Raw genomic sequence first — 23,645 nt, forward strand, 5'->3', positions numbered from 1 at the left:
CTGGTCTGTGCACATTTCTACTCGTACGTCATCAGCGCCGACATTTTGCCGTCAAAACACTAGTAAGTCAGTGGAGCACTCGTCGCCATCTATAGAATTTGTCCAATTTAGTGCCGTCGAGTCACATACATACATACATATTGAGGAGGTTTGCTATAATGGTTTAGTGAACACATTGAGTATCTGTTACGCAAAGCTGTTGTTGGTTATTATTGTTGGCTAGTATGTCTACGAGAACATTTGAAAGGCTTAACTGCAAATAACTGCCGGGTACCAAGTAGCCGTCAACATACATATTTCAAATCTCTTCTCTTGTCTGGTGTTTCGGTTCGCGTATTTGATGTTTTTGCTATTATTATTGCTGATCCACTTACGCTATTCATTTTCACTATCTACAACCCCATCGAGCGGTAGTGCTTGCGGGAGCCATCTCCACTACTCAGCAGGCGCGTTGCAACCAACCTGCCTGTCTGATAGCACTTAATGTCACAAATCACTTGTCCTCGTCGTTGTCGATGTCGATGTTAGTGTCGGCATAACAGCCAAAAACTAACAACCAACGGCGCACTATCAACACCTTGCTACATCTGCACCGCTCTCGGTTTTGCACCTCTGCCGTTTTCGGCACGGAAGTGTTGCTAATATTTTCGGCTATTGCTGCTGCTGCGTGCACGTGAGCCTCAGTAGAGTACACAAACCAAAGTCGGTATACTGCCGCACATTTACTCATGCACCTAGCCAACCGACGATTCGACCAACTGATTGTCCTCCTTCACTTGCAATACAATCGACAAACTGTTGCCTTTTGATTTGCTTTGTACGCTTTATGCCACGGATTTGCAGTGTGTGTGTGTGTATGTTTCACGTATCAACATGTTTCGTTTCCTTTTTGTGTCAGAAAATTTGACCTTCAAAATGTGTGTCGTTACTGACGCGCCCCCAACTCTAAACTTATATACATACATACATATGTATGAAACATTTATACATAACAGGAAAAACAAGCGTCTGCATTTACTTTGTCGGCAATTGCTCCCAAAAAAGTGTGCCACACTTTGCTTGCACGAGCACATACATACTTACATATGTACTATATAATATGTATATACACATAAACGTTTTATTTTGTTATTTTTATTACTTTTGCCAAAGTAGGCATTCATTTTTACTTTTGTTGGTGTTGTAATAAAGAAAGTGAAAATCGTGCGCTAAAAGCCGGCATTAACGACTACACTCGCATACATACATACATACCATAAATATTATACTTTCATGTGTCATGCGATACGAGGAAAATTGCTGAAAAGCAATAACTGCAGAAGTGTGGGTAGTGGAGAGTGTGCAGGTACAGGTTTTGGGTCGTATAGTTGAGCTAGTGGGAGCAGTAGCAGCAATAACAATAACAACAGCTCTTAAGCTCAATATTTTATTTCAACTCTAAACTGTTGCTCGCATTTTCAAGTGCTTGCTACAAGTGTGTTCGTCGCTTGCTTTAACATTTTTGCTGTATTTGCTTTAAACATTGCTCTTAACAGCATCAGCATCGTTCTCTAATATCCGTGCCATCTACGTCGGCATCATGTTTATCACCATTTTAATATAATAATGAACAGAGCCGAATAGCTTTTAGCCTATGTATTGTATATGAAAGTTATGCTATTACCATGCCCTTGTCGACACTTATGTGTACTTATACATACCTATATAAGTTGTCTTGTAGTGAGTAGTATTTCGTTAATTGTTTTTCGTTGTCTGTTATCTATCAGATTGGTTCTCGTATATTTTACATCTCAATAAGGCAAAATAATCCTCTTTAAAGTCTTTATATTAGTGTTTTCGACGCTTTGCCTTTTCTCTGAAGAACTAGGACTTTTCGCTACAACAATCTGCTGTCTTGTGATAGACCATCTGATAAAATGTGACCGGGTAAATGTGTGCGGGTAGTCGGAAAAGTTTTTAGTATTTCTAATCAAACTTCAACTTTTTTTTTATATTTATAATGAACTTTTAATGAACCAAATATGTACCATTTTGGTCGACCACTTTTTGCCATTTTTCCGCTAGAGACATTATTCCATCAATGTAAAACTTTTCTGGTTTCTCGGCGAAAAACTGCGACAAGTAATTTCCACAGGTTTCTCTTGAAGCCAACTTTAATCCATTAAGGCAGTTCTGCATTGACCGAAACAAATGGTAGTCCGATGGTGCAAGGTCAGGGGTATATGGTGGATGCATCAAAACTTCCCAGTCCAGCTCCCAGTTTTTGCCGAGTCATCTAAGATGTGTGTGGTCTAGCGTTGTCCTGATGCAAGACGAAGCCCTTTCTGTTGATCAGTTCTGGCCGTTTTTTTCGATTGCTTGATTGATAGATTGACAGTAAAATGAAGAATCAATCAAGTAGAATCTATCGTTCGACCAGGCTGGAGCAGCTCATAGTGTATGATTCCTTTCCAATCCCATCAAACGCTCAGCGTAAGTTTTCAAGGCGTCAATCCTGCTTTGCGACCATTTGTTGAGCTTCATTACGCTTGGACCATGATCTTTTTCGCATATTATTTTCGTATTCGATCCACTTTTCGTCTCCTGTTACCATTCGCTTCAGAAATGGTCCGATTCCCTTTCGTTTCAGCAAAGAATCGCAGATGTTAATTCGGTCCATTAAATTTTTCACAGACAATTCCTGTGGTACTCAAACATCGAGCTTCTCTTTAGTAGCCAGCCTTTTTTAAATGGTTCAAAACCTTTTGATGATGATTGTTAAGCTTCTTAGCGATGTCAAGGCTGCTTATGCGATGTGGTTCTGGTCAATCTTTTCCATAATTTCATTAGCTTTTTCTTTTGTTATGACCCACTTTTTCGCCTACCCAATTTAATAAAAGTTTTTATTATTGACTTCAAAACAGGCCCTTAGCAAATGCAATCAGGCAAATGTTTAACCCAGTTTTCCATAGATTTGTTATAAGCCACGTCTGGCCTGCGTGCCTTCAGTGACTTTTGGTTTTTTCGGTTTCGGCTAATTTTTTCAGACCAACTGCAACCTTTTGATGCCAACACGACGATTTTCAAGCACTGTTTCTTTAATTTTTTCGATATTTTCGTGATTAACAGAGGTTGTATGGATGCCTCGCAGAAGGCAAGTTTTCGATGACTTCACTGAATGCTTTGCGGTACTTGTGTTCGTATTAAAGTTTGGCCCCCCAAAACATTTCTGCAAAATTTCCAACGATTTTGTAGTCGTGACTTTTGGACTTTGGAAACACAAAATTTTAAGTAAACTCGTTGTTAAATTATTTTCCATATTAAGACCAACTTTTCGCGTCGTAAAAAAGGGCTTTCAAACACACTCTAATTGACATAAGTGGATGCAACTTTCCTGAGAATAAATCCGTATCAAATTTGATCAGATGGTATATCGAGTAAACGCTTTGCCAACAATCTGAACTTGTTTTTAAAAAGTGATATATTCTTTTTATAAAATTTACATATATAATATTTACTTCATTGAGAATAATATTTTTATAACATCAAGTGTGTTGTTCTGAATTTTGTGTGTTCAACCACTTTTGTAGCGAAATATTATTTACACATACATACATAAATAAATTGCTTCACACGAAGTTCTTACTAAAATTGATTAAAATCTTATTTTCCATCATATTTGCTGTCTTCCATTTGTTTTACTAAAGCTTATAAAATTTTATAGTTCGATTGCATTTAATCTTGTTTTTTTTTTTTGCAGTTATTACAATAACAATAAAATATCAATAATAAAACTCCGCAGCTTTCATTGGAATAAACTTTAGATTTATATTTGTATTTAAAACGCATTTAAATGTAAACAACATCTTTATGCGCATACCAGTTTAATAGAAATTTGAAATATTGATAGTAATATTAGTGCATAGAATTTTTTCAGCTGATGATTTGTAATTAAAGCACACATTTTATTCTATATTTGATAGAAAAATTGGGCAGCATGCATACAAAGACAATATTTCAAAGAATGTGATAAGAGCAATAAACCAAGTTATTTTATCCCGAGCTTTCATTATTTAATTTAATGATTAGTCTAGGTTTTCATAATCCCAAAGAAACCTATGTAGTGATATGTTGGCCTGTCTGTTTGTCAAAAAAAAAAAAAAAACTGTCAAACACTTCAAAAAACTTCTAAAATCAAACTTAAAGTTAACCTACAAAGCCGTCTAGACTCCCTAGAATAAGCCTACTTTTGTGCCGTATTCCCATTGTGCTGCTGTAGCGCCATCAACTTCAATTCACTTTAATCTCACTCAATGTTTTATCATTGTTTCGTTACAACACCGCTACTATCAGCAAATACAGTAACAACAAGGACATCAAAATCATAAAAAATGGAAACCCTACTAAATCGGCATTTCTACGTAATACGTAAACATCAAAGGAAATTTGTATGCCACATCACACTCAGCAACGTATTCGCACACAAACCCATCCCTCTATAAGCTTGCATTAGTACTTTGTATTTGAGTTTCGGCTTGCCATGCAACCCCAATTTTCAATTCCTCATAGAACTTACTCTTACTTATTCTCGCGTGTGTATCGTGGTCGTTTACATTAATTTCCATTGCCTTTTCCATTTCCATTAAAACATCAGATGCGCGAGTACTCTGCATTGCAATCTTGTTTGTACGTTCGACGCGGCGCTCTCGTCGGGTCGGGGCGCTTCGGTCGCACGTCTGTTTGCTGGTACTCATTTTAATGTTGAAATGACGATGCCGTCGCTGACTCTGCACCACCGCCTGCCTCTTTGATCATCGTCAGTCATACTACAAAGTTCGCGCTCAGACACATCAGAAGCACCATGTTTGCCATTACTTTATCCGCTTTACTTTACTTCGTTTTATTTGTGAGCTCGTTCTCTTGCCGCACGGCTACGTACGGTTGTCGTTAGTGACGCTCTATTAATATACAACGTGGTACTTTGTCAGTGAAAAGTACCATTTGTTGTGTTGCGTCCCGCCCTCAATTCTTCCCTAGCCCATGACTGCTTCCTCAGCCGGTATTGTTAGTTGCCGTTGCTCGCCGAGCCCAAAAATAAAATCATAACAACTCATTTCGCCGGCCGAAACGGGGCAACGGAAAGCCCACCGTCCTATGTCTCCTATCGTCTTGTCATGCTTTAGTTTGGTTTTAGTTGGCTCCGTCTTACTCATGCCAATTTTTTTTTTTACTTTGTATGGTCTCCACGAATTCTGTTGAGTATTCTTAGCACACTTCGACTATCCTCGACCAGCTATCTCGGCAGTTGCTTTGTTTTGCTGGTGCTACATTAAAATAATTTCAGTCCTGCCATGAACATGAATCTCCTTTTTGCGCTGTGCGGCGCGCTTTGCTTTTGCCGTTCCGCCTGTCTATCGCTCATTATGGCTGGCAGGCAGGCAGGCAACAGCATAGCAGTACTTGCGGCAACTTTGTTATGGTGTTGCTTTTGAATTACGTGGTTGTAGCGCGCGATGGCACGTCGGTCAGTTGTACGGTCAGTAGGTTGCATTAGCTCGCTCGTCAGACACGTACTTAGTATCTCTGAGCTGTTTCGCTCGCATATACCTTGTGGTTGCCTGTGCATCTTTGGGACTTCTGCGGCGTCGGCGATACCATTTTATCGTGAAATTATAAACTCTTGGCTCAGCAATGTGATGTCAAGAACGGCAAAGTTAACAGCAAACGAAATGAAGCCAAGACGCGCCGCCACTACAAACTTTGCTGGCTAATACTTACGTACAATATTTTGCCGCAACAGAGCCCACATGTTTGTTTCGCACACGGTCGTTCGGTGTGTCAGTCATTACGACCTTCCCTTTGTAGTACGTTCAATGCGCGCATGTTGAACACAGTCTGTTGTCGCGTCTCTCTTGCCGCGCTCTGCCCTGCTCTGTGGCTCCATAACTTTGTTACAGCTTATGTACGCCCGACAGCCCGCCCCCAGTGGAAGGTTATGGTACGTGCCCATAGCACAAGCGCTCCTCACTTATTCAGCCGTACACATGCCATACCTTTGTATGAGTACAAATGTTGCTTGCTTGTTAATTCGGTCGTTTCGACGGTCGGTCGTTGGTCGATATGTCGTTTCGTCGCGAAGCTAGTCAGTCGATCTGCTGACTGGTAGAGTATGCCTGTGTCTGCATTTATTCAGCTTATCCGCATTCCACGCACTCTGTACCGCCATCGTCCGATTACAACGTTTGGAACGGTTATCGTCATCCCATTTGCCCGTTCGCCTGTTTGCCTGACTGCCTTTTGGGATTGTACTTCGCCCCTCGTTTGTCATATGCCCCGCCTATCTGTGCGCAAACTGTTGTTGATGGATTTTGCGACCGTAACGACCCTTCTTCGTGCATGTTCATGAGCTCTGGCGTTAGCATGCTTCTCTTATGGCTCGGCATGTCTGTGTTTTTGTGATTTCCATCTACACGCATTCTACTTACATACATACCTCCTTCAGGTACATATGAATGAGTGTGTGTGTGTGTTTGTCGGTTCGCGCTAACTTCAGTCGATTGTGTGCGCCCCTGCGGCTATGCTTGTACGCCCTTCGCTTATCCAGTTTTTCGTCATCACCGCTACCAAAGCTACTGCTGTTGTTCTGGTGCAGATCCTTCCATTAGATTTATTGCCGCATTCTGCACTGTTATTCGTATTCCTTCACCTATTGTTTGGCGCATGGTTGGCAAACAACAACAACAGCAACAACAAAATCGTCACAGTTTTATATGATTTTGTTGTTTTTGTTTACAATTGCCAAAGATGCTTTTTGCTATAAAATGTTACGGCATTACATCGTCCTTCGTTTGCACATGTCCCGTCTGTTCGCGAGACCGACCGCCCGCTCGTCATTCGTTCATCCATTTGCCGGCAAAAGCTAAGGGCTGGTTTTCTGTGCGCTTGTGTCGGGCGTTCGTTTCTTTGGTTGTATGTACATATGCGCACATTTGTGACCCGGAGTCTCGTAGTCACTGCTGTTCGCACTGCGTCGCAGCCCCTTTCCTCGCTTTACCATGCAATTCAGCAGTTCCGTAATATCTGCATTTGCCACTCGCCTGATCCGTCCGCAGGGTGAGGGTAGGAAGGGAAAAAATCCTTTCATTAATGGCAGCAAAGTTTTTCTTGCCATCAGCTCAATTTTTTCGTCTTTCGCATTACACAATTTATATAATTTTTATTTTATTTTTGCGCACGTGTGAGCGGTTGTGTACGGCTTTATGCGCTCACTCGGGTTAGTCGCCTTCTTCAAACCAATGCTGATTTACTGTAGGCAAAGTGCGAACTTGAATAGAAAGCACTGTGTGTTGGCTATTGGCTTGTTAAGGGGAATATCCTGACAGGTAGCTATGTGCGATTGCACTGCCGGCAGGTTAGTCTATTGATTAACGAATCCTATTGTGACTATAAGCACTCGTACCTACTTATTTAACTTTCCATAGTTCCGTTTTACCACACTAAGTCGAAGAATTTCCCTAATTGTATATACATGAACATGTTTTGGGCATGATCGACATCAAGAAGCATTTCTGTCAAGAGACATTCTCGGCTGAGGGAGTATATAACAAAGTCAGGATAGAAGATTAGTATCACTGCATATTAAACGAAACATCGCTTCGTCTATTATAATTAGACGTAACATTCCCTAGAACTCTGTTATACTTCACATGTACAATACAAGAGGCCGTCTTAAGCGCCTAACACCTATATACATTCATATATAACGGTAGCACATTCATTCATATTTTTGCGCCACACCAATAATCTTCCGCTTTGTTAACTCTCGTAGTTGCTTACAGACATTACACAAACTGTGCCCATTCAGACCCGTAACACACGTACCAGCAGCATCCATGCAATCAGCTGTTTTTCATGGCGACCTAACAATTCTCAGTTTTAATCGATTTACGTGGTTGCTCTTATGCAGCTTTTTTTTTTGCTCCATTTCGCACTTTGTTCGGCAAAATCACATTTCCGTTGATGGTAAACCCAGCAGCCAACGATACAACCTTCTTGGTATTGAAATATGTACACCAATGTATACATATACGCACACCCACATGCACGCATTCCTAGTGTTAGTCAAAGTGCTCGAAATTATGTCTGTCCGCATTGAATGGCCCGAAAGCCAACAAGCTCTGTACAGAAGAGTAGCGGCAATCCTGAAATGTGGGCAGTTGGCACTAATGCAGTCTGCAGCCTGACAGTTTCGTGCGACAGACGGCAGGATCGAACGGAACAACGAACAAACGATTAGTTGACCGACTGTCCCAGCAATAGTCTGTCTATACGATTGGCATATGACGTTGCTGGGCGTTTAGTCGGGTTCATCCAACGCAAAGTGTATTGCTGAGATTTTCTTTTATTCGTGCGATACTTGATGGCTGGTGGCGTTTTCAGGCCGCCTCACATATAGTTGTCCTCTATGATTCGGTCTGTGGGTCTGTATGTGTGTGTACGTGCATGTGGTATCGGATGCGCCTGGTGACAGGTGGATGGGAGCTCATTGAATATGTATTAACCATTTACGGTGTTGGATGGATATGGAAAATCGATTAAAATTATATACCCCAATGTGTGTACATGTAGATTTATCATTGTATGTGTGTACATATTCTCGTTCATGTTCACTTTGAATTCGTTGGTAGAGAATAAACGAATCCTGCGCACACACACGAGGGTTGCGACGAACGAAGTAACGAGTAAGGACATTCATGCCGACGAAGTCGTGTTTGTCATTTCGCTTCCATTCGTTAGATATGATTGTTGTGCGTGGTTCGTATAATTGCGCCCTATCTTATGCTCTTATGCGGGTGGGCCGCGACATAGTTCTGCAGTGCTGAGCACTCGTTCGTTTGACTACTACTACTAGCTTTGTCTAATGTCTACTCATTTGTTGTTGTTGTGTTTTTCATCTCTTTTCGATTTAATATAAATGCTTTATACATATATTTGCAATTTTTTGCGAAAGCAAAATTTTTTTAATATCATTATAATACATATATGTACATATATATTTTTTTATATCACAGTTTATTTTCATTTAGGGGACCTAAGTAGTGATCGAAGAAATTAAAAATGAAATGTAAGGGAAAATATTGCAAAATCATTGGGGGATATTCACTTAAAAAAAAAAAAAACAAATTATTTTCACTCGTTTTTTGTTTTTTATTTAATGTCATTGAATGTTATTCTTTCTCTCTTTTATTTATGCCGCCATCCACTTTATTTTATACATTTTATGTAGTTCGCGTTATAGTTAATTTTTCTGTCGTTTTTTTTTATTGTTTATTGATTGTTATTGTAGCTTCTGTGATAGAATATAGCCAGCGGTTATGACAAGCATAGTCGTTGCAATAATATAATTATAGTCGTCGCCCTTGCTCGCCAGGGGTTCCAGAAATCTTTGTGGGGGCTCGGCATCTAATGCATTACTCATAGTGCCAATTTCAGTTCTACCAACAATTTTGTATGCAAGTGTATGTTTGTATCTTTTTCTCCCAGATGATGCTTTCAAATTTCGTAGTAAATGTTGCCGCGCAATATTCCTTGGGTTTTTACGCGCTACTGTTATTTCACTTGTTATTGCCCTCGACCTCTTTGCGTATATTCGCTTTCGCTCCCTCCGGCAGCCCACGGTTGGTGTAATTGGACATACATATTTTTTCGGCAATGTTCCGCAACATTTTATTTGATTTTTTTTGTTCAAATTGTTCTTTCGATTTGTAATTTGTTTTTCAATGTCAGCTGCTCCCCAATTTGATAATTTATTTGGTTTTATTTTATGCGTTACACTCTGTGGCAGTTTCGATTTAAATTTTTATTACAAGAAGGCTTTGACTCTTTTTCACTGCGTTTATTGCAGTTGCTGTCGGTTTTACAGTTTTCCACCTCATAAACCGGCCACATCCTTTTTATTGGTCTGCATATTTTCTGGGGATGAAAGTTATTATAACTATCTTCGATTGATCGATGATGTTCTTGTCAAAAAATTTACATGAAACAGAAACAACAAAGTTGTAAAGGTAAATTGATACAAGATTTGCTTGTACGGGTAACAAGCAAAATTTTAAATGTTATTTAGGAAAAACATAGAAACAAATGTTTATTTCAATATATTTTATCGGCAAGGTTTTCGAAAAGTCTTCCGAATAGTTAAAGACTACGCTAAACATCGGAAAAATATTTTGATGGCATTTAATAGTAGTTGTGGTTGAACTAACTTTTTTCGTATGCTAAACAACGCAAAATACACCTAAATATCAGCGCTCGGCCAAAATAACATATTTCTCAGTCAAATCGGCGCGTGTTCTCCGCAACGACGTTACACTAATCTGGTTTTAATGGTTTGTAGCGAAACAAATTATGTTGTCATTATTTTCCAATTGATGCTAGTTCAATTTTATTGTAACGCGTTTCACCTTTTACCTTGACACCCGGGGTAATCATATAGTTCAGCAGAGCGTGTGGGTGACAAGAATGAGAATGGCAAAGTAATTGTTTGATACAAATATATTTACGTGGTACGTACGGCGTGTGTCCATATGGTTGACATTCAGTTGTCTTTGTTGCTTAATAAGGATATGGACCTTAATTTGAAACTACAAGATATGTGATACTGAAGCACTGCTGCAAGCAAAGAAAGTCACAAACATCATGTAGTATGTAATTAGATGTATGTACATACATACGAGTATGTGTTTATTTGTATGCACATCTATGCTCAACTCTCTAGGTGTAGTATAGTGCGTTTTGCATTGAGTGCTTTTACAGGATTTTGTATCTTTTGGGTAATAAAAATCATATATGCACGCTTCGGTTATGATTTGTTTGTATTTTGTATTGTATTTGTTGTTTTTGTAGGCACGCATACACATTTACATATTTATTAATACATATCCTGTTTGACAATTTTCTTTAGTTCAATTCAAATGCATTCTTAGTACTTGCTAATTTGTTTCTGTAAAAAGTATGGCTCAAACACATTTTAGAATTTCTCTTTTCCCTTTAAAACTGTTTTTAACTTCTTCGTCATCACAATACCTAAGCATTTTAATAAAGAATTTTGGTAGTCCGGTTTTGGAAGAAGGCTTCCTATATCTATATGATATACTATACTATGCTTAAGGGGCTATACCAGTGTGACGCATGAAAAATTAGGCGATTTTCGTGAATTTTTTTAAAAGAAAGTACTAGATTGAATGTTTCGACGTTCTATGGACGTAATAAAGTATATTTTTAGCTATATTAAAAAAAAAAAATTTTACAAAAATATTGAAAAATAACGGAGTAATGTGCCTCAACTGCTGGCATGATTCCGGTCGATTGAGTGGCTGAAACAAAAAAATTCAAAATGTTTATTAAACTTAAATATATTTTCTATACAATGGACTACGATCTTTGAAAAATATCAAAAATTAAGAAAATGGCGCCATTTTGAAAAAAAAAAATCGTTTTTTTACGAAAAAAATTGTCGTTTTTTTAATGCCAAATTGACAATTTTCAGCCAATCAAAAAGATCGTAGTCTATTGTATAGCAAATGTATTCAACTACATATATCCAGTTTTAATTTGAAGTCGATCGGTTAATTTCTCGTTGAGTTATAATGTCAGCAAATTTGAAAAATGTCGTTTCGAGAAAAATGCGTTTAAAGTTTCACTTATATATGTTTGCACCTCTGAGCGGTCGCTATTTAGAACGCTGCCATTCAAAAACTATTTAAAATACGACCTCGCCGATTTCACAGGATATTTTTGAATATATAAGCTATCGAAAAAACCAAAAAAAAAAAATTTTTTTTTTTGAAAGTGTCACACTGGTATAGCCCCTTAAGTCGTTATAGTTTATATTTATAAAAAATTAAAATTCTTCAGTGTTGCCAAATAAATATATTTAACCACATTTTTTTTTATTTTTGATTTTGCAGACAAATACTTCCAGAGGTCAATCACCTTATCCGCCAACACATGGTCAAAATTCAGGTTCCTATCCAAGTTCACCCCAACAACAGCCAGGCGGTCCACCACCGCCACCTCCGCAATCATCAAATCAAGGAACGGCTGCTGCACAATACTCACCGTATCCACAGCGGTATCCTACACCGCCTGGACCGGCGACAGGTCCTAATCATCGAACTGCCTACTCACAGCATCAGGTAAGTGCAATTAAAAAGCACCACTGTTAATTTTTACTTTTATAAAGTATAAATATGTATTGAGAAAATCTTGAGATTCGCCTGGAATTGGATTCTTATACGTAAAATTACTTATCCTTTACAAAAATTCCTAACAAAAATATCTATATTGCACCCATTCACACGCATAACATTTTCATAAACCTGGCCCAGACGATAGTGTGCATATTATTGCACATCTAGTGAGAAATTCGCCATTTTTTATTTCGAAAAAACTTCTTTTATTTATATTTTTCGTTTCGCACGAAGGCTATTAGCATTACAAAAGCAAGGAACCAAATTTTTTAATTGCCTTGAGATTGTGTCTAAATGTCTTAGTAATACTTAAGAGTGCTGCCCCTTTGGGCTCAATTGCTATTTTGTTTCATCGTTGCGCTCCCACCATTTACTTGTATCCGTTATGTTTTTTGTGGATAACCATTTAAGGTTGGGATTCCAAGTATTTCGTGTCGGCTTAGTGAAAGAGCTAGGCATTCACAGAGAAAGTGGAAAACCTTTTCCATATTACCTCCAAGATTGCAGCTGCGGCTAATATTTATATAAGGCTGTAGTAACTGTATAATCCACATCTAAATAGTAGGATCTGTTCTGGTTCTATTCTTGTCATATTCAGACCATATCTGGGGGCCTATTCTGTAACTCGATTCGAAAATCAATTTACTCGAATTCGGATTTTTTATATTCTGTAACTCGATTTTCGGATTTTCAAGCCAATTTTCGAATAAAATATTCGATAGCTTTTGAGTTGTAGAAAGCAAAAACGAAAATTGTACGTATTTTTTCTGGCACAGGGTGGTACAACTTTCGCATAATGATAAAGTAGATCCGAATTTCGAATAGAAATACATTTTCGAATCGAGTTACAGAATAGGCCCCCTGCTTTATTATCTCTGAGCTATTTGTTCAAAATGCGTATAAAAGCTTTATTTTCATCGTTCCCAGTATTATAAATCTAAATTTTAACCAGTTGACTCAGCTAGATCCTTTATATTGTAATAGCGCTATAGTGATGTCACACAACTGTCAAAAATGCTTATGTTGGGTATACTGTTGTGCTGCTTGTTGTTGCTAATGTACTGCCATAACATTAAATGCAACAATGTAGATGTGTTCACCTGCGGTTTAACAATATTTGCGTCCTTTGTTGTTGTCCTTCAACAATGCAGTGTGGATTAACTTGTAGAGCCCTGACGTACATTCGTCCGAAATGTGAGCGTCAATGCAAAATCATACGTATATATGTACATATGTACATCCATACAAATATGCACATACATGCCGTGTTCAAAACGCCGTGCAAATAATATATGTGCATTTGCGGGCGTGTGCGTGTGCCACTATTCTATCCCTGCACTTGTCGCATCAATTACAATTGAACACTTTGTCCTCGACAGCGTTGGCGCCTGATGCTGCTGCAGCTGGCTGCTATTGGATTGACTGTTGCTATGCGTGGCACGTACTGCGGCTGCAGCTGCAGCTGAGGTCGATTTAAGCTTTTGCGCTTATGTTGTTGTGCCTTGTTATTGTTCGGTGTGTGGCCACTGCATTGTGCAGACTCGTTTGTTGTTTTTGTTTTAGTTGCTGCTTCGACCTATCACTTGCCACTTAATCATGATAAATACGGCTTTGCCATTGTTGTTATTACTACAAACTATCTAATTATTGTTGCTGTGGTTGCAATGGCTTAAATATTCTGTTGTTCGCAGTTTAATGCAAAATAATAAGTGCAAGTGTTCCACGAAATATTCTCATTTAAAACATGGCTTTTGCCATGACGCTTGTAAATCAATATATATATATATAATATTTTCCAATTCTTTAATAAGACTAATTGTAAAAGTGATAGAGGCTCAAAATATTTACTCAGTTTTTAATATATTTTCAATTTAATTAATCTATTTCTACTCATGTTAATATAATATCAGTTGTCTCTAAAGAGCAAATTTAATACGAAAATTTCTCAATTTCAGAAATTTCTTTTGTAAATTTCAAATTATTTGCTAGGAATTTCATTTTGCGTCCTGTGACTTATACAAAGTAATCAACACACACATCCAGGCAAGTGTGCGCCCATCTACATACACATCATATGTACATATGTGTACATTAGTATTAGAGTCGATGCATACCATGCACATACATCTATAATACATAGAAATTTTCGAAATCAAATTAATTGGTGATATTGTGTTACAAGAATTACATGAAAATATCTTTATATTATATTTCCGAAAATTACTAAAATATGAATTGTACTTTGATACTTGTACAAACAGAAATTCTAATAATCCTAGTGGAGTATTTAAGGCTTAAGCTTAGTATCCAGCTCTCAAGAAATGTAAAATGTTCATATAAAAAAACCTGGTTTTGCGAAGAAACATGAAATCAAAAATTGTTCCTTGAAGGAAATTCAAAGTAATCGTTAAATTCATCCTAAATTAGTTAAAATCATTATTATAAAGTCTATTTTTTTGAAATGTTGTATAAAACTTACCAATCATCAACAACATTCCTTAAATCGCAATGAAAATATTTATGTTACTACACGCATATATAAGTACATACATATTACGCACAAAGTTTCTTTTCTTTGTTTATTCTCTCTTGCTCTTCTAATGTGGATCATTCACAATGCGTAACCAGCTGTCAAAATTACTTGAAGAAATAATGTATTTTTTTTCTTGAGCAATTACTTGAGAGCTGGACCTTTACAGAGTTCTCTCTAATTTTTATATCATGAACAGGGTACATGAAGTTTACAACGTAGTTTGTAACATCCTGAAGGAAACGTCGCAGACTGTGTAAAGTATATAACGGAGTTTTCAATAAGTGCGCTTCAAAAGGTTTTTTTTTTAAGTAAAACAAAAACGGTTTGGGATATCAATAAAATTTTTCATTCCTGTGAAAGTACATTCGATGTCATTATGTACGGCACTCGATTTCTTTTGTGTGGCCACGCTTGCAGACGCTGAACTCAATTTCAACGGTTTTCAAGCATAAATCGGCCGAAACTGTTGCAATTTCACGTTCGATATTCGTACGAAGTTTATCAATCGTCGCTGGCTTGTTGGCATAGACCATTGACTTGACGTAACCGCACAGGAAATATTCTAACAGCGTCAAATCACACGACCGAGGCGGCCGCTTGACTGGGCCATTTCGTGAGATAACACGTTCACCAAACTTGGTTTTCAATCAATCGATTGTGATATTCGCTGAGTGGCGTCGTGCTGTTGGAACCACATATTGTCCAAGTCCATATCATCCAATTCGGGCCCAAAATATTCGGTAATCATTGAGCGGTAGCGATTCTCATTCACAGTAACGTGACGTCGCTGGTCCATAAACCGCACAAATTTTTTCAAGTTATTGCTCAGCCCAATTCACGAACATACGACAATTTTGGTGGTCAAGCGGCTTCAGTTCTTGCATCAATTTGATCTTGTAAAGATGTAGGCCAAGATCTTTTCGCAAAATTCGCCACAAAGACGTCACAGAGATGTCCAACGCTTGAGAATGACGTGTGGAGACTGATTTGGGTCTTTCTCAATTGATGCGCTAGCGGCAGCAGTATTCTTGACACTAAAGGCACTTCTTTGTCCCACTGGCACGGGAACATGTTGTACTGTGCCTTTGGATTAAAATTTTTCCACTAAACGCTCATTTATTGATCTGACAGGACGTTCATGACGACCACAAATTGGACGTAGCACTCTGAAAGTACCACTGACTCCGAATTTCGGTAGTAAGTTTTAATTATTTTCGACTCGTTGTTGGATCGTAATGGCAAATCTTACTGAAGAGAAATGTCAAAAGAGCGGGAAAACATATTGTGTCGTTTGCTGTCCCTATTGCTCTACTTTTGTAGCGTCTCTATTGAAAAACCCGTTATATAAATGATCAGTTGAATGAGCTGAGTCGATTTAGACGTACATATGTATATACATATGTACATATATGGCTGTCATTCAACTGACATGGAACATTTTCCTATTTGAAGAGATATCCTCACAATATTCGGCATATATTACTTTCCAAGCAATGCCACCATTTCAGAACACATTTTTTTACATCATTAGCAGTATTTCATATAGCTGCCATATTTAAACTGGTCAAAATCAATAACTTTTTATACCCTGCTACGCTATAAGAAGTGCACTGTGGCTGTTTCTTATTATCAATGTCTATATTAGGTTGAATTATTTAAAATGTTTCTATCATAAACTATGCTATGCATTAAAAATGTTTGAATAAGAGCGCTACGTATAAATAATGTCCTTTCAACATTTTTTTTTGGTTCAAAATCAATGCGCTCACATATTTAATATTTAATGATTAATTAAAGTATATAAATCCAACAAGCCACGCAATTAATTAAAAATCACAATAAAATAAATAATAATTTCTGCAGCTAAAAAGTGGCGCATTACTCTGAAATTGACGCATTTTTGCGCTGTTAAGAATTGGCAGATACACAATGCTGGTGAAAATAATAGCAACCGGTATGCACATATGAAAAACGTCACTGTAGCTCTTGATTAAATATTTGTAATTATTTTCCAATGTCAAGAGTCATCGATACAATTATTTTTTTAATTTTTATTTTCGGATTACGGGTTTATTACACTTGTTTGTAAAGGGTCTACCAACATGATTGATGTTAAATGATCTCAAAATGAAATATAACAAAAATTTGTAGCGATTATTTTGTTTGTTGATGAAGCCATTAAGGCAGAAATGAGACTCATCTGATAAGACCGTGTTTTGCGAAAAGAGTTGTTACAGTATCCACCAGAGAACTGAATTCGCGTAATAAGCTTGGAGCGTTGTACCAAAGTGAAACGTAACATGATTGAATGGCCAACCTTACTGAACATTAACAAAATTTTACAGAAATCCGTAAACAAACAAGGCAGCCACGAACTGTCAAAATCACGTCATCTTGATTGGTAGACACTGTTTATGAATATTTGTTATTTTTTATTGTTTTCAGCTTCTGCAAACATGCTTCTCCTAAGTATAAAATATACTTTAATAACTGGAAAAATATTTAATAATCAAGCATGAGTTAATAGTAAAAAAATACAATAACAATATGGTATACTTGTATAAAGCACCAACAAAATATCTGGGATTTATTATAATTTCGCTGAATTGAAATAGTTTTTGTGAAGAAACAAATGCAATGAATTGAAATGAAAGTTGAAAATACGCCAATGCAATCCAAATTAATTGTGAAACGGCAAATATTGCTTTGTGCGTGCGTGGCCCGAATTCAATACCCAGTAGGAATAATAACTAGTACTATATTGATGCAAGGCTTGTGATTTTTGAGTCTAAGCGTTTTTTTAAGTTTATAGTATCATGAAACGATTTTAGGTTGAAAATAATGCTTGAATTTCATACATACATACATATATGTGATTTTCCTTTCTTAATATGATCCAAATCTATCATAATTAGTACATTAAAGCATAGCTGATGTTTTTCCTGCTTAATAAACTTACAATTACATTTGACCGCATAAAAAATGTGCTCAACATTCATTTCTTAGTGGTCTACATTTACAAATAAATTTATAATTTACAGCCGCATTTACGCACACAAATGCAAATATAAAAAAATACGCACTTTTTGCCTGTATTAAATTTCTTTAGTAAAAAAATATAAATAAACATTTTAAAATGTTACATATTTGAAAAAATTCCGACAAATACATACGCCCACGTACATGAAACTTATGACGAGCAAGAGCCTAGCCTTTGATCAGAGCATTATGCTAGCGTGTTGTAAAAAATGGGAAATTAATGAAACTACTGAAGTAAATACGATGCAAATTGCATTGTGAAAAAGAGCTATATATGGAACAATGTGCGCGTGTGTATACATTTACACTCATAATATTTGTATGTGTACGTGTCCTGCTGCAGAAGCTTTGTTGTTTACCACCATATCAAAAAACATGTAAATGTGTTGTTGTTCTGTATGCAATCACAAAAAAATGCATAACAAAAATGAATAGTGACTGTCCTGCAAAGTTTTCGCTGGCACATGAATAATAATTAATTCAATGCCGTTTTTTAATTCCTTGCTGATTTTTCTGTACAATTTGTGGCTGCAAAAATCCGCAAAAATTTACAGGCTCGATTTTTTTTCACCGCGTATTACATGCGTAGAGTTTTCTCATGTTTTTTTCCATAATTAAAATGTCATGCAATACTTTTAGAAATAAAGATATGCTTAAAGCTTTTTTTAAAAAGTATTGCGTTGTTGAGTCTGGAGGCAGAGTGAAGAACTGTAAATTTAATGATATATAGTACTTTGGTACATAAAAACCAAATGTAAAGTTTGCAAATATTAGGTTGTCAGAAAAGTCTTGCGGAATTTTCGCTAGTTGGCGCTGAAAGCGCGTAGTCCTAGTTTTATTCGTCGCATCGGGTCATGCTATACCTTTTTGTAAAGCTCATTTCACACGCTAACACGTGTTTGATTGATTGTCGTTTCTTTTAAGTCGTTCGTGAGTTATAGCGTCGCAAACATTGAGCAAAATAAAGAGAAAGTACGGCATATTTTACAGTACTACTAAGATAAAGGCAAAAATGCATCTCAAGCCGCCAATAAAGTTTGTGCAGTTTATGGACCCGATACAGTTTCCATTTCCACCGCACAACGATGGTTTCAACGTTTTCGTTCTGGTGTAGAGGTGGTCGCAGATGCGCCACGCTCCGGAAGGCCTGTCGTCGAAAATTGCGATAAAATCGCTGAATTGGTCGAAAGAGACCGGCATAGTAGCAACCGTAGCATCGGTCAAGAGCTGGGCATGAGTCATCAAAAATTCATTTCAATTTCAATAAAAAAAAAAATTCAATAAAAATACCGCAAGACTTTTTTGACAAACCATTATAACGAAAAACAAACAAACCCTAACCTATGTATATGTACCATCTGATCAAATTTGACCCGGACTGGCAAAAAGTACATTTAAGGTATTTTATTACAAATTTTTATCCGTCCAATATTAACGTATGTGGTGTGGTGGATGTCATTAACGAAAAAGTGCCGCGTTAAACCCCTAAACAGGTGCAACTACGCCAACTAAGCCTCTGGTTTTCCTTGACATCCGGCCAATACATATACAAGTGGAGTATGAGCAGTGTTTACGGCCAGCTGACTCTTGATTTCAGGTCATTGGAGCCAGGCTATGCGTCTCTTACGACCACGGTATCATACTCGACCTTGTTTATGAACTCGGGCACTGAAGCCGGCACTGCGCCCGAATAAAGGGGACCCACGAGGAACTAAACACATCTTTTCCATTCCCCCAGTAGAGAAAATTGGACCAATGTTTCTGTGACCGACAGTTGCAACGGCAAAATTTACCTATTCACTGACTGATCAAAGGCTGAAACTGGCACAGGAAGAGGCTTCTTCTGTAGTAATCCATACACAGAAGGCAGCTTCAAACTAAATGACTACAATTCAGTCATGTAGTTCGAAATTTTGGGTATAACAGCAGGTGACAAGTGGGCTTTTGCTCTAACCAACAAGTCCACAAACAAACTACTGGATAGGCAAGCGATGCTCAATGCAGTACTTTAAAAGCTCGCACTCAAATATATCACGATCGATTGCGTTAAAATGGATTACTCGTAGATAAAATAAAAATTGAATGCCATTTTTCGAACCAACTTCACCTGACTGCCATGATTCACATCCCAGCCGAACAATAAACTGTTATTCACCACTGAATTGTGAACTTTATAATTTTACCGCTTTTTCTCTTATTAAATTTTCATATACAGTAAACAAAATAAAACTTCACCAAAAATTATAGACAAAGTCGCCTGCGCTTGCCACGTCTGCATATGTCGTCGCAACGGCGCGTCTCTTCCAATCTTACTTCCATACTGTATGATATGAACACCTTTATGTATTTACATATAAATTAAGTTGAAAGCAATATATACAAATGTCTCTTTTCTCTTCTTTTTCCATTTGCAGTATCCTGAACCGAATCGACCTTGGCCCGGTGGTACATCGCCGGCACCTAGTCCTGGGCCTGGTGGCCATCCTCATCCCCCAGCATCACCACATCAATCACAGCATGGCGGCCCACCGCCCAGCAGTAGTCCCGGGCATGCACCGAGTCCTTCACCGCAGCCATCACAGGCGTCACCATCACCACATCAGGTAATTAATTATTTGCACCGTCATGTGTGCGCCACTACTTCTTTTATATATATGTATGTACATATGTATATGTATAATATATGTCCGTGCCTTGCTCTCTTGGCAATGGCAATAAAATGAATTTCATTGCTATCAACATGCTGTTGCTTAAACAAATTAATGTTTACCTCGCGAACTGCGTGCAACGGTCTGTGGAAAAGTTGTTCCGACTCCGGTGGTCGTGCTTCTACTGTGTGTGTGTATGTTGTGTGTGATTGAATTGTTATCGTAATTGTGTCACTGTTTGTCTTGCAACCGAAAAAAATGAGCTGAACCTGTTGGGGAAGAGTGGAAAAAAAACAAATAAATTTTACCAGTGGCAAGAAGTAGATGAAAAGCGGTCGCCCAACGTGGCAAGAACGAAAGAAAGTGAGGTGTTACTGCAGCGGTTAAAGAATCATATGTTATTCGAACGAGGGACGAGCATATGTGAGTGTATGCGTGTGCCCATAAGTGAATGAAAGAATAAACAAATTAAATTGTCATACAATTGTTGCGCCTCCTTTCGCTTTATTTACTGTGCGGTGGAATACAACTCTTGGATTACGCCTTTCAGTTTTTCATACAACATAAATGTGGTTGGAGTCAGTTCTACTTCGTTTTCGACATATTTTCTTATCCAGTTAACTGGTATAATCTTGGAATGTCTTCTAAAGTTCATTTTTATTTCATCGTCTGAGTTAAGACGATCTAATCTTAATTTTACAAAAATCGTAAGGAAACAACATTATAAAAAATAATCTTGATCTCAGATCTCAAAATTATTTAGACCCATTCGAGAAAGGGTCGGAGCATTTAGAATGTAGTGCAGTGGCAAGTCTAGATTTTAAATTGACCGTGAACATAAAATGCTGAAATGCATGAACATGAGAATTATTAGAAATTAAATGTCCAAAGTGCATAAAAATATCAAAAAGAGAAGTAGTAATTGTAAATCAAATACTGGTTACACATCACCTTCAGAACTTTCTTTACTTTATGTTTCCATTGTGAACACCCTGTGCAATTACGCTCACATTGCCCAGAGGACGCTGTCTTTGAAAATATACATCTGTTTACAATATTCAAACAGAATTATAAAAAAGTCGATATATTGAATTATCGATATATTTTCACTATTTATCTATTTATCGATATTTGATTATTTATCGATATTTTTTATTATTTCTTACGTTTATTATTTACGTTTTATTACACAAAGAATTATTTTATATGGAAATTAAGTAGTGCAATAAAATGGTAGGTAGGTAGGTAGGAGTGCAGCCCTATCGGGCTCAATTAGCACTTGATGTGCCATTTTGATACACTATTCGTAGAACCTCCTGTATCTGCTATTACGTTTCACCTTCTCTCTCAAACCATTTTGAGGTTTCGATGAAACTACTTATGTCCGATATGCTTTTGGTGGAAATCCATTTAAGGTTTGGTGCTTGGTGGATTCCGAGTGTTTTGTGTCGGATCTGTGCTAGAGCTGGGCATTCGCAGAGAAAGTGGAAGATTGTTTCCTTGTTCCCTGCTACTCCGCAGCCACGACAGATGTCGTTGTAGGGCAATCCCATTTTGGACGCATGTTCCCCAAATGGCCAGTGCCCTGTTGTGGTAGCTGTTATTCTGTAAATACTTTTTCTTGACCTATTTAATAAGTCATTGGTTCTTTTCCTGTCATATGTCGGCCATAATTGTTTAGTTATGACGCATTTTGTAATGTTTTTCCACCTGTTGTTTGCAATTTGCTGAAATAGTCTATTGATCTCTCCTTTTATCGATCCTAGCGGGCTTGGTATTAGCTCCGCCTTGGATTCATTGAGGAAAGCTCCTGCCTTTGCCAACTCGTCTGCTTTTTCGTTACCGAAAATGTTCCTGTGGCCGGGAACCCAGATCAAGTTTAGCTGGAGCTTGTCTTTTATTGAGCTTAGTGCTCTCTTGCAGTTGTGAACTGTACTGGAATTTGTCACGGGTGAAGACAATGCCAGGAGGGCCGCCTGGCTGTCCGTAAATATAGTTGCTTTATGTATATTCCCGTGGTTTTCTAATAGAACTTCACAGGCTTTTTCTATGCCAATAAAATGGTAGTGAATAGCAAAAGTTATCTTAAATAATCCTTGAAGGACGTTTATGAAGTTCTGTCTGTAGCTATACTTAGTACTTGGTAGTATGATCTTTATTTTTAGCCATAATTATACAACTTCTCTTCATATAGTCTAGAGGTGTTTCGCACCTGTTCGGAGATATAGTTCGGCATGAACCCTTAACCACGGATTGCAGCTCATTATTGTTTTTGAGCTTAGCCTTCCAAACACATATCTTTATATAAGCCCAAAGGTTTTCAATGGTATTGAGGTCAGTAGATCGAGTTGGCTAGTATATAACCTCAATTCCGTTGACCCGAAACCATTTACCAGCCTACTGGTTTGTTTTGGCTTATTGTCCTGGTGGAAAACCCATTTTAGTGGCATGTTATCTTCTGCTAATGGTAGCATAAGATTTTGCAGTATGGATCGAACCAACGCCTTTGTAAAAAAAAAACATCGCCATAGTTACCGTTATACTTGACTTATTACGATTTAAAGCTTCTGGGAGTCATACTCTGTGTTAGAGGGACGTCACACATACTCTCAAAACCGTTTCCCGTCATAAAAATCACTTTTCACTCTTCATTCAAAAGTATGTTCCTATATTTTTCTATTGGCAAGGTCAGAAGTTTTTTTTAATAAAGGATTCTAACGAGGGATGCGAGTATACAAATTATAATCAAATAGCCTCCTTTCACAATATTTTGCTCGCCAACTTTTGAAAGAAAATCTTTATGGACCTCTGTTTTCTTGTTGTTTATATTTTTGTATTTGAATTGCGGATCATTGCTGCTGAACATCCCATAATTTTTCCATTTTTTTTTTTTTAAGTTTTGCCGGTTTATAAAAGATTTCTAATCAACTTTCGCTTTTTCTCACTGCAATGTTCCGGTATACACTTACCATTTTCAAATTGAGCGCAATAGTCTGTAATATGTTCACTGTTATTTTAAAAATATATGTTATCAATATCGTATGTACATACATACTTATATCAAAATTTATTTTGCGATTATACACTATATGTTTCGTATGTTTATTATGTAAAGATAGTCAATGTACCGATATTTTGAATTCTCCACAATTATTGATAACACATCTAAATGCCGCTATATCCTCTCACTTGCATGAT

General features: G+C 37.4%; 1 protein-coding gene across 7 annotated transcripts in view; it reads left to right on the forward strand.

Moving 5' to 3' along the window:
* Nucleotides 1-23,645, forward strand: part of LOC126762974 (trithorax group protein osa) — a 97,621-nt gene that overhangs the window by 17,564 nt on the left and 56,412 nt on the right. For all 7 annotated transcript variants that reach the window (XM_050480087.1, XM_050480141.1, XM_050480107.1 and 4 more), the window contains exons 3-4: nt 11,946-12,173; nt 20,214-20,402. In XM_050480087.1, the coding sequence (XP_050336044.1) occupies nt 11,946-12,173; nt 20,214-20,402 (417 nt within the window). The remainder of the gene's footprint in view (nt 1-11,945; nt 12,174-20,213; nt 20,403-23,645) is intronic.

The sequence above is a fragment of the Bactrocera neohumeralis genome, chromosome 2 (assembly GCF_024586455.1).
Source record: "Bactrocera neohumeralis isolate Rockhampton chromosome 2, APGP_CSIRO_Bneo_wtdbg2-racon-allhic-juicebox.fasta_v2, whole genome shotgun sequence".
Classification (NCBI taxonomy): domain Eukaryota; kingdom Metazoa; phylum Arthropoda; class Insecta; order Diptera; family Tephritidae; genus Bactrocera; species Bactrocera neohumeralis.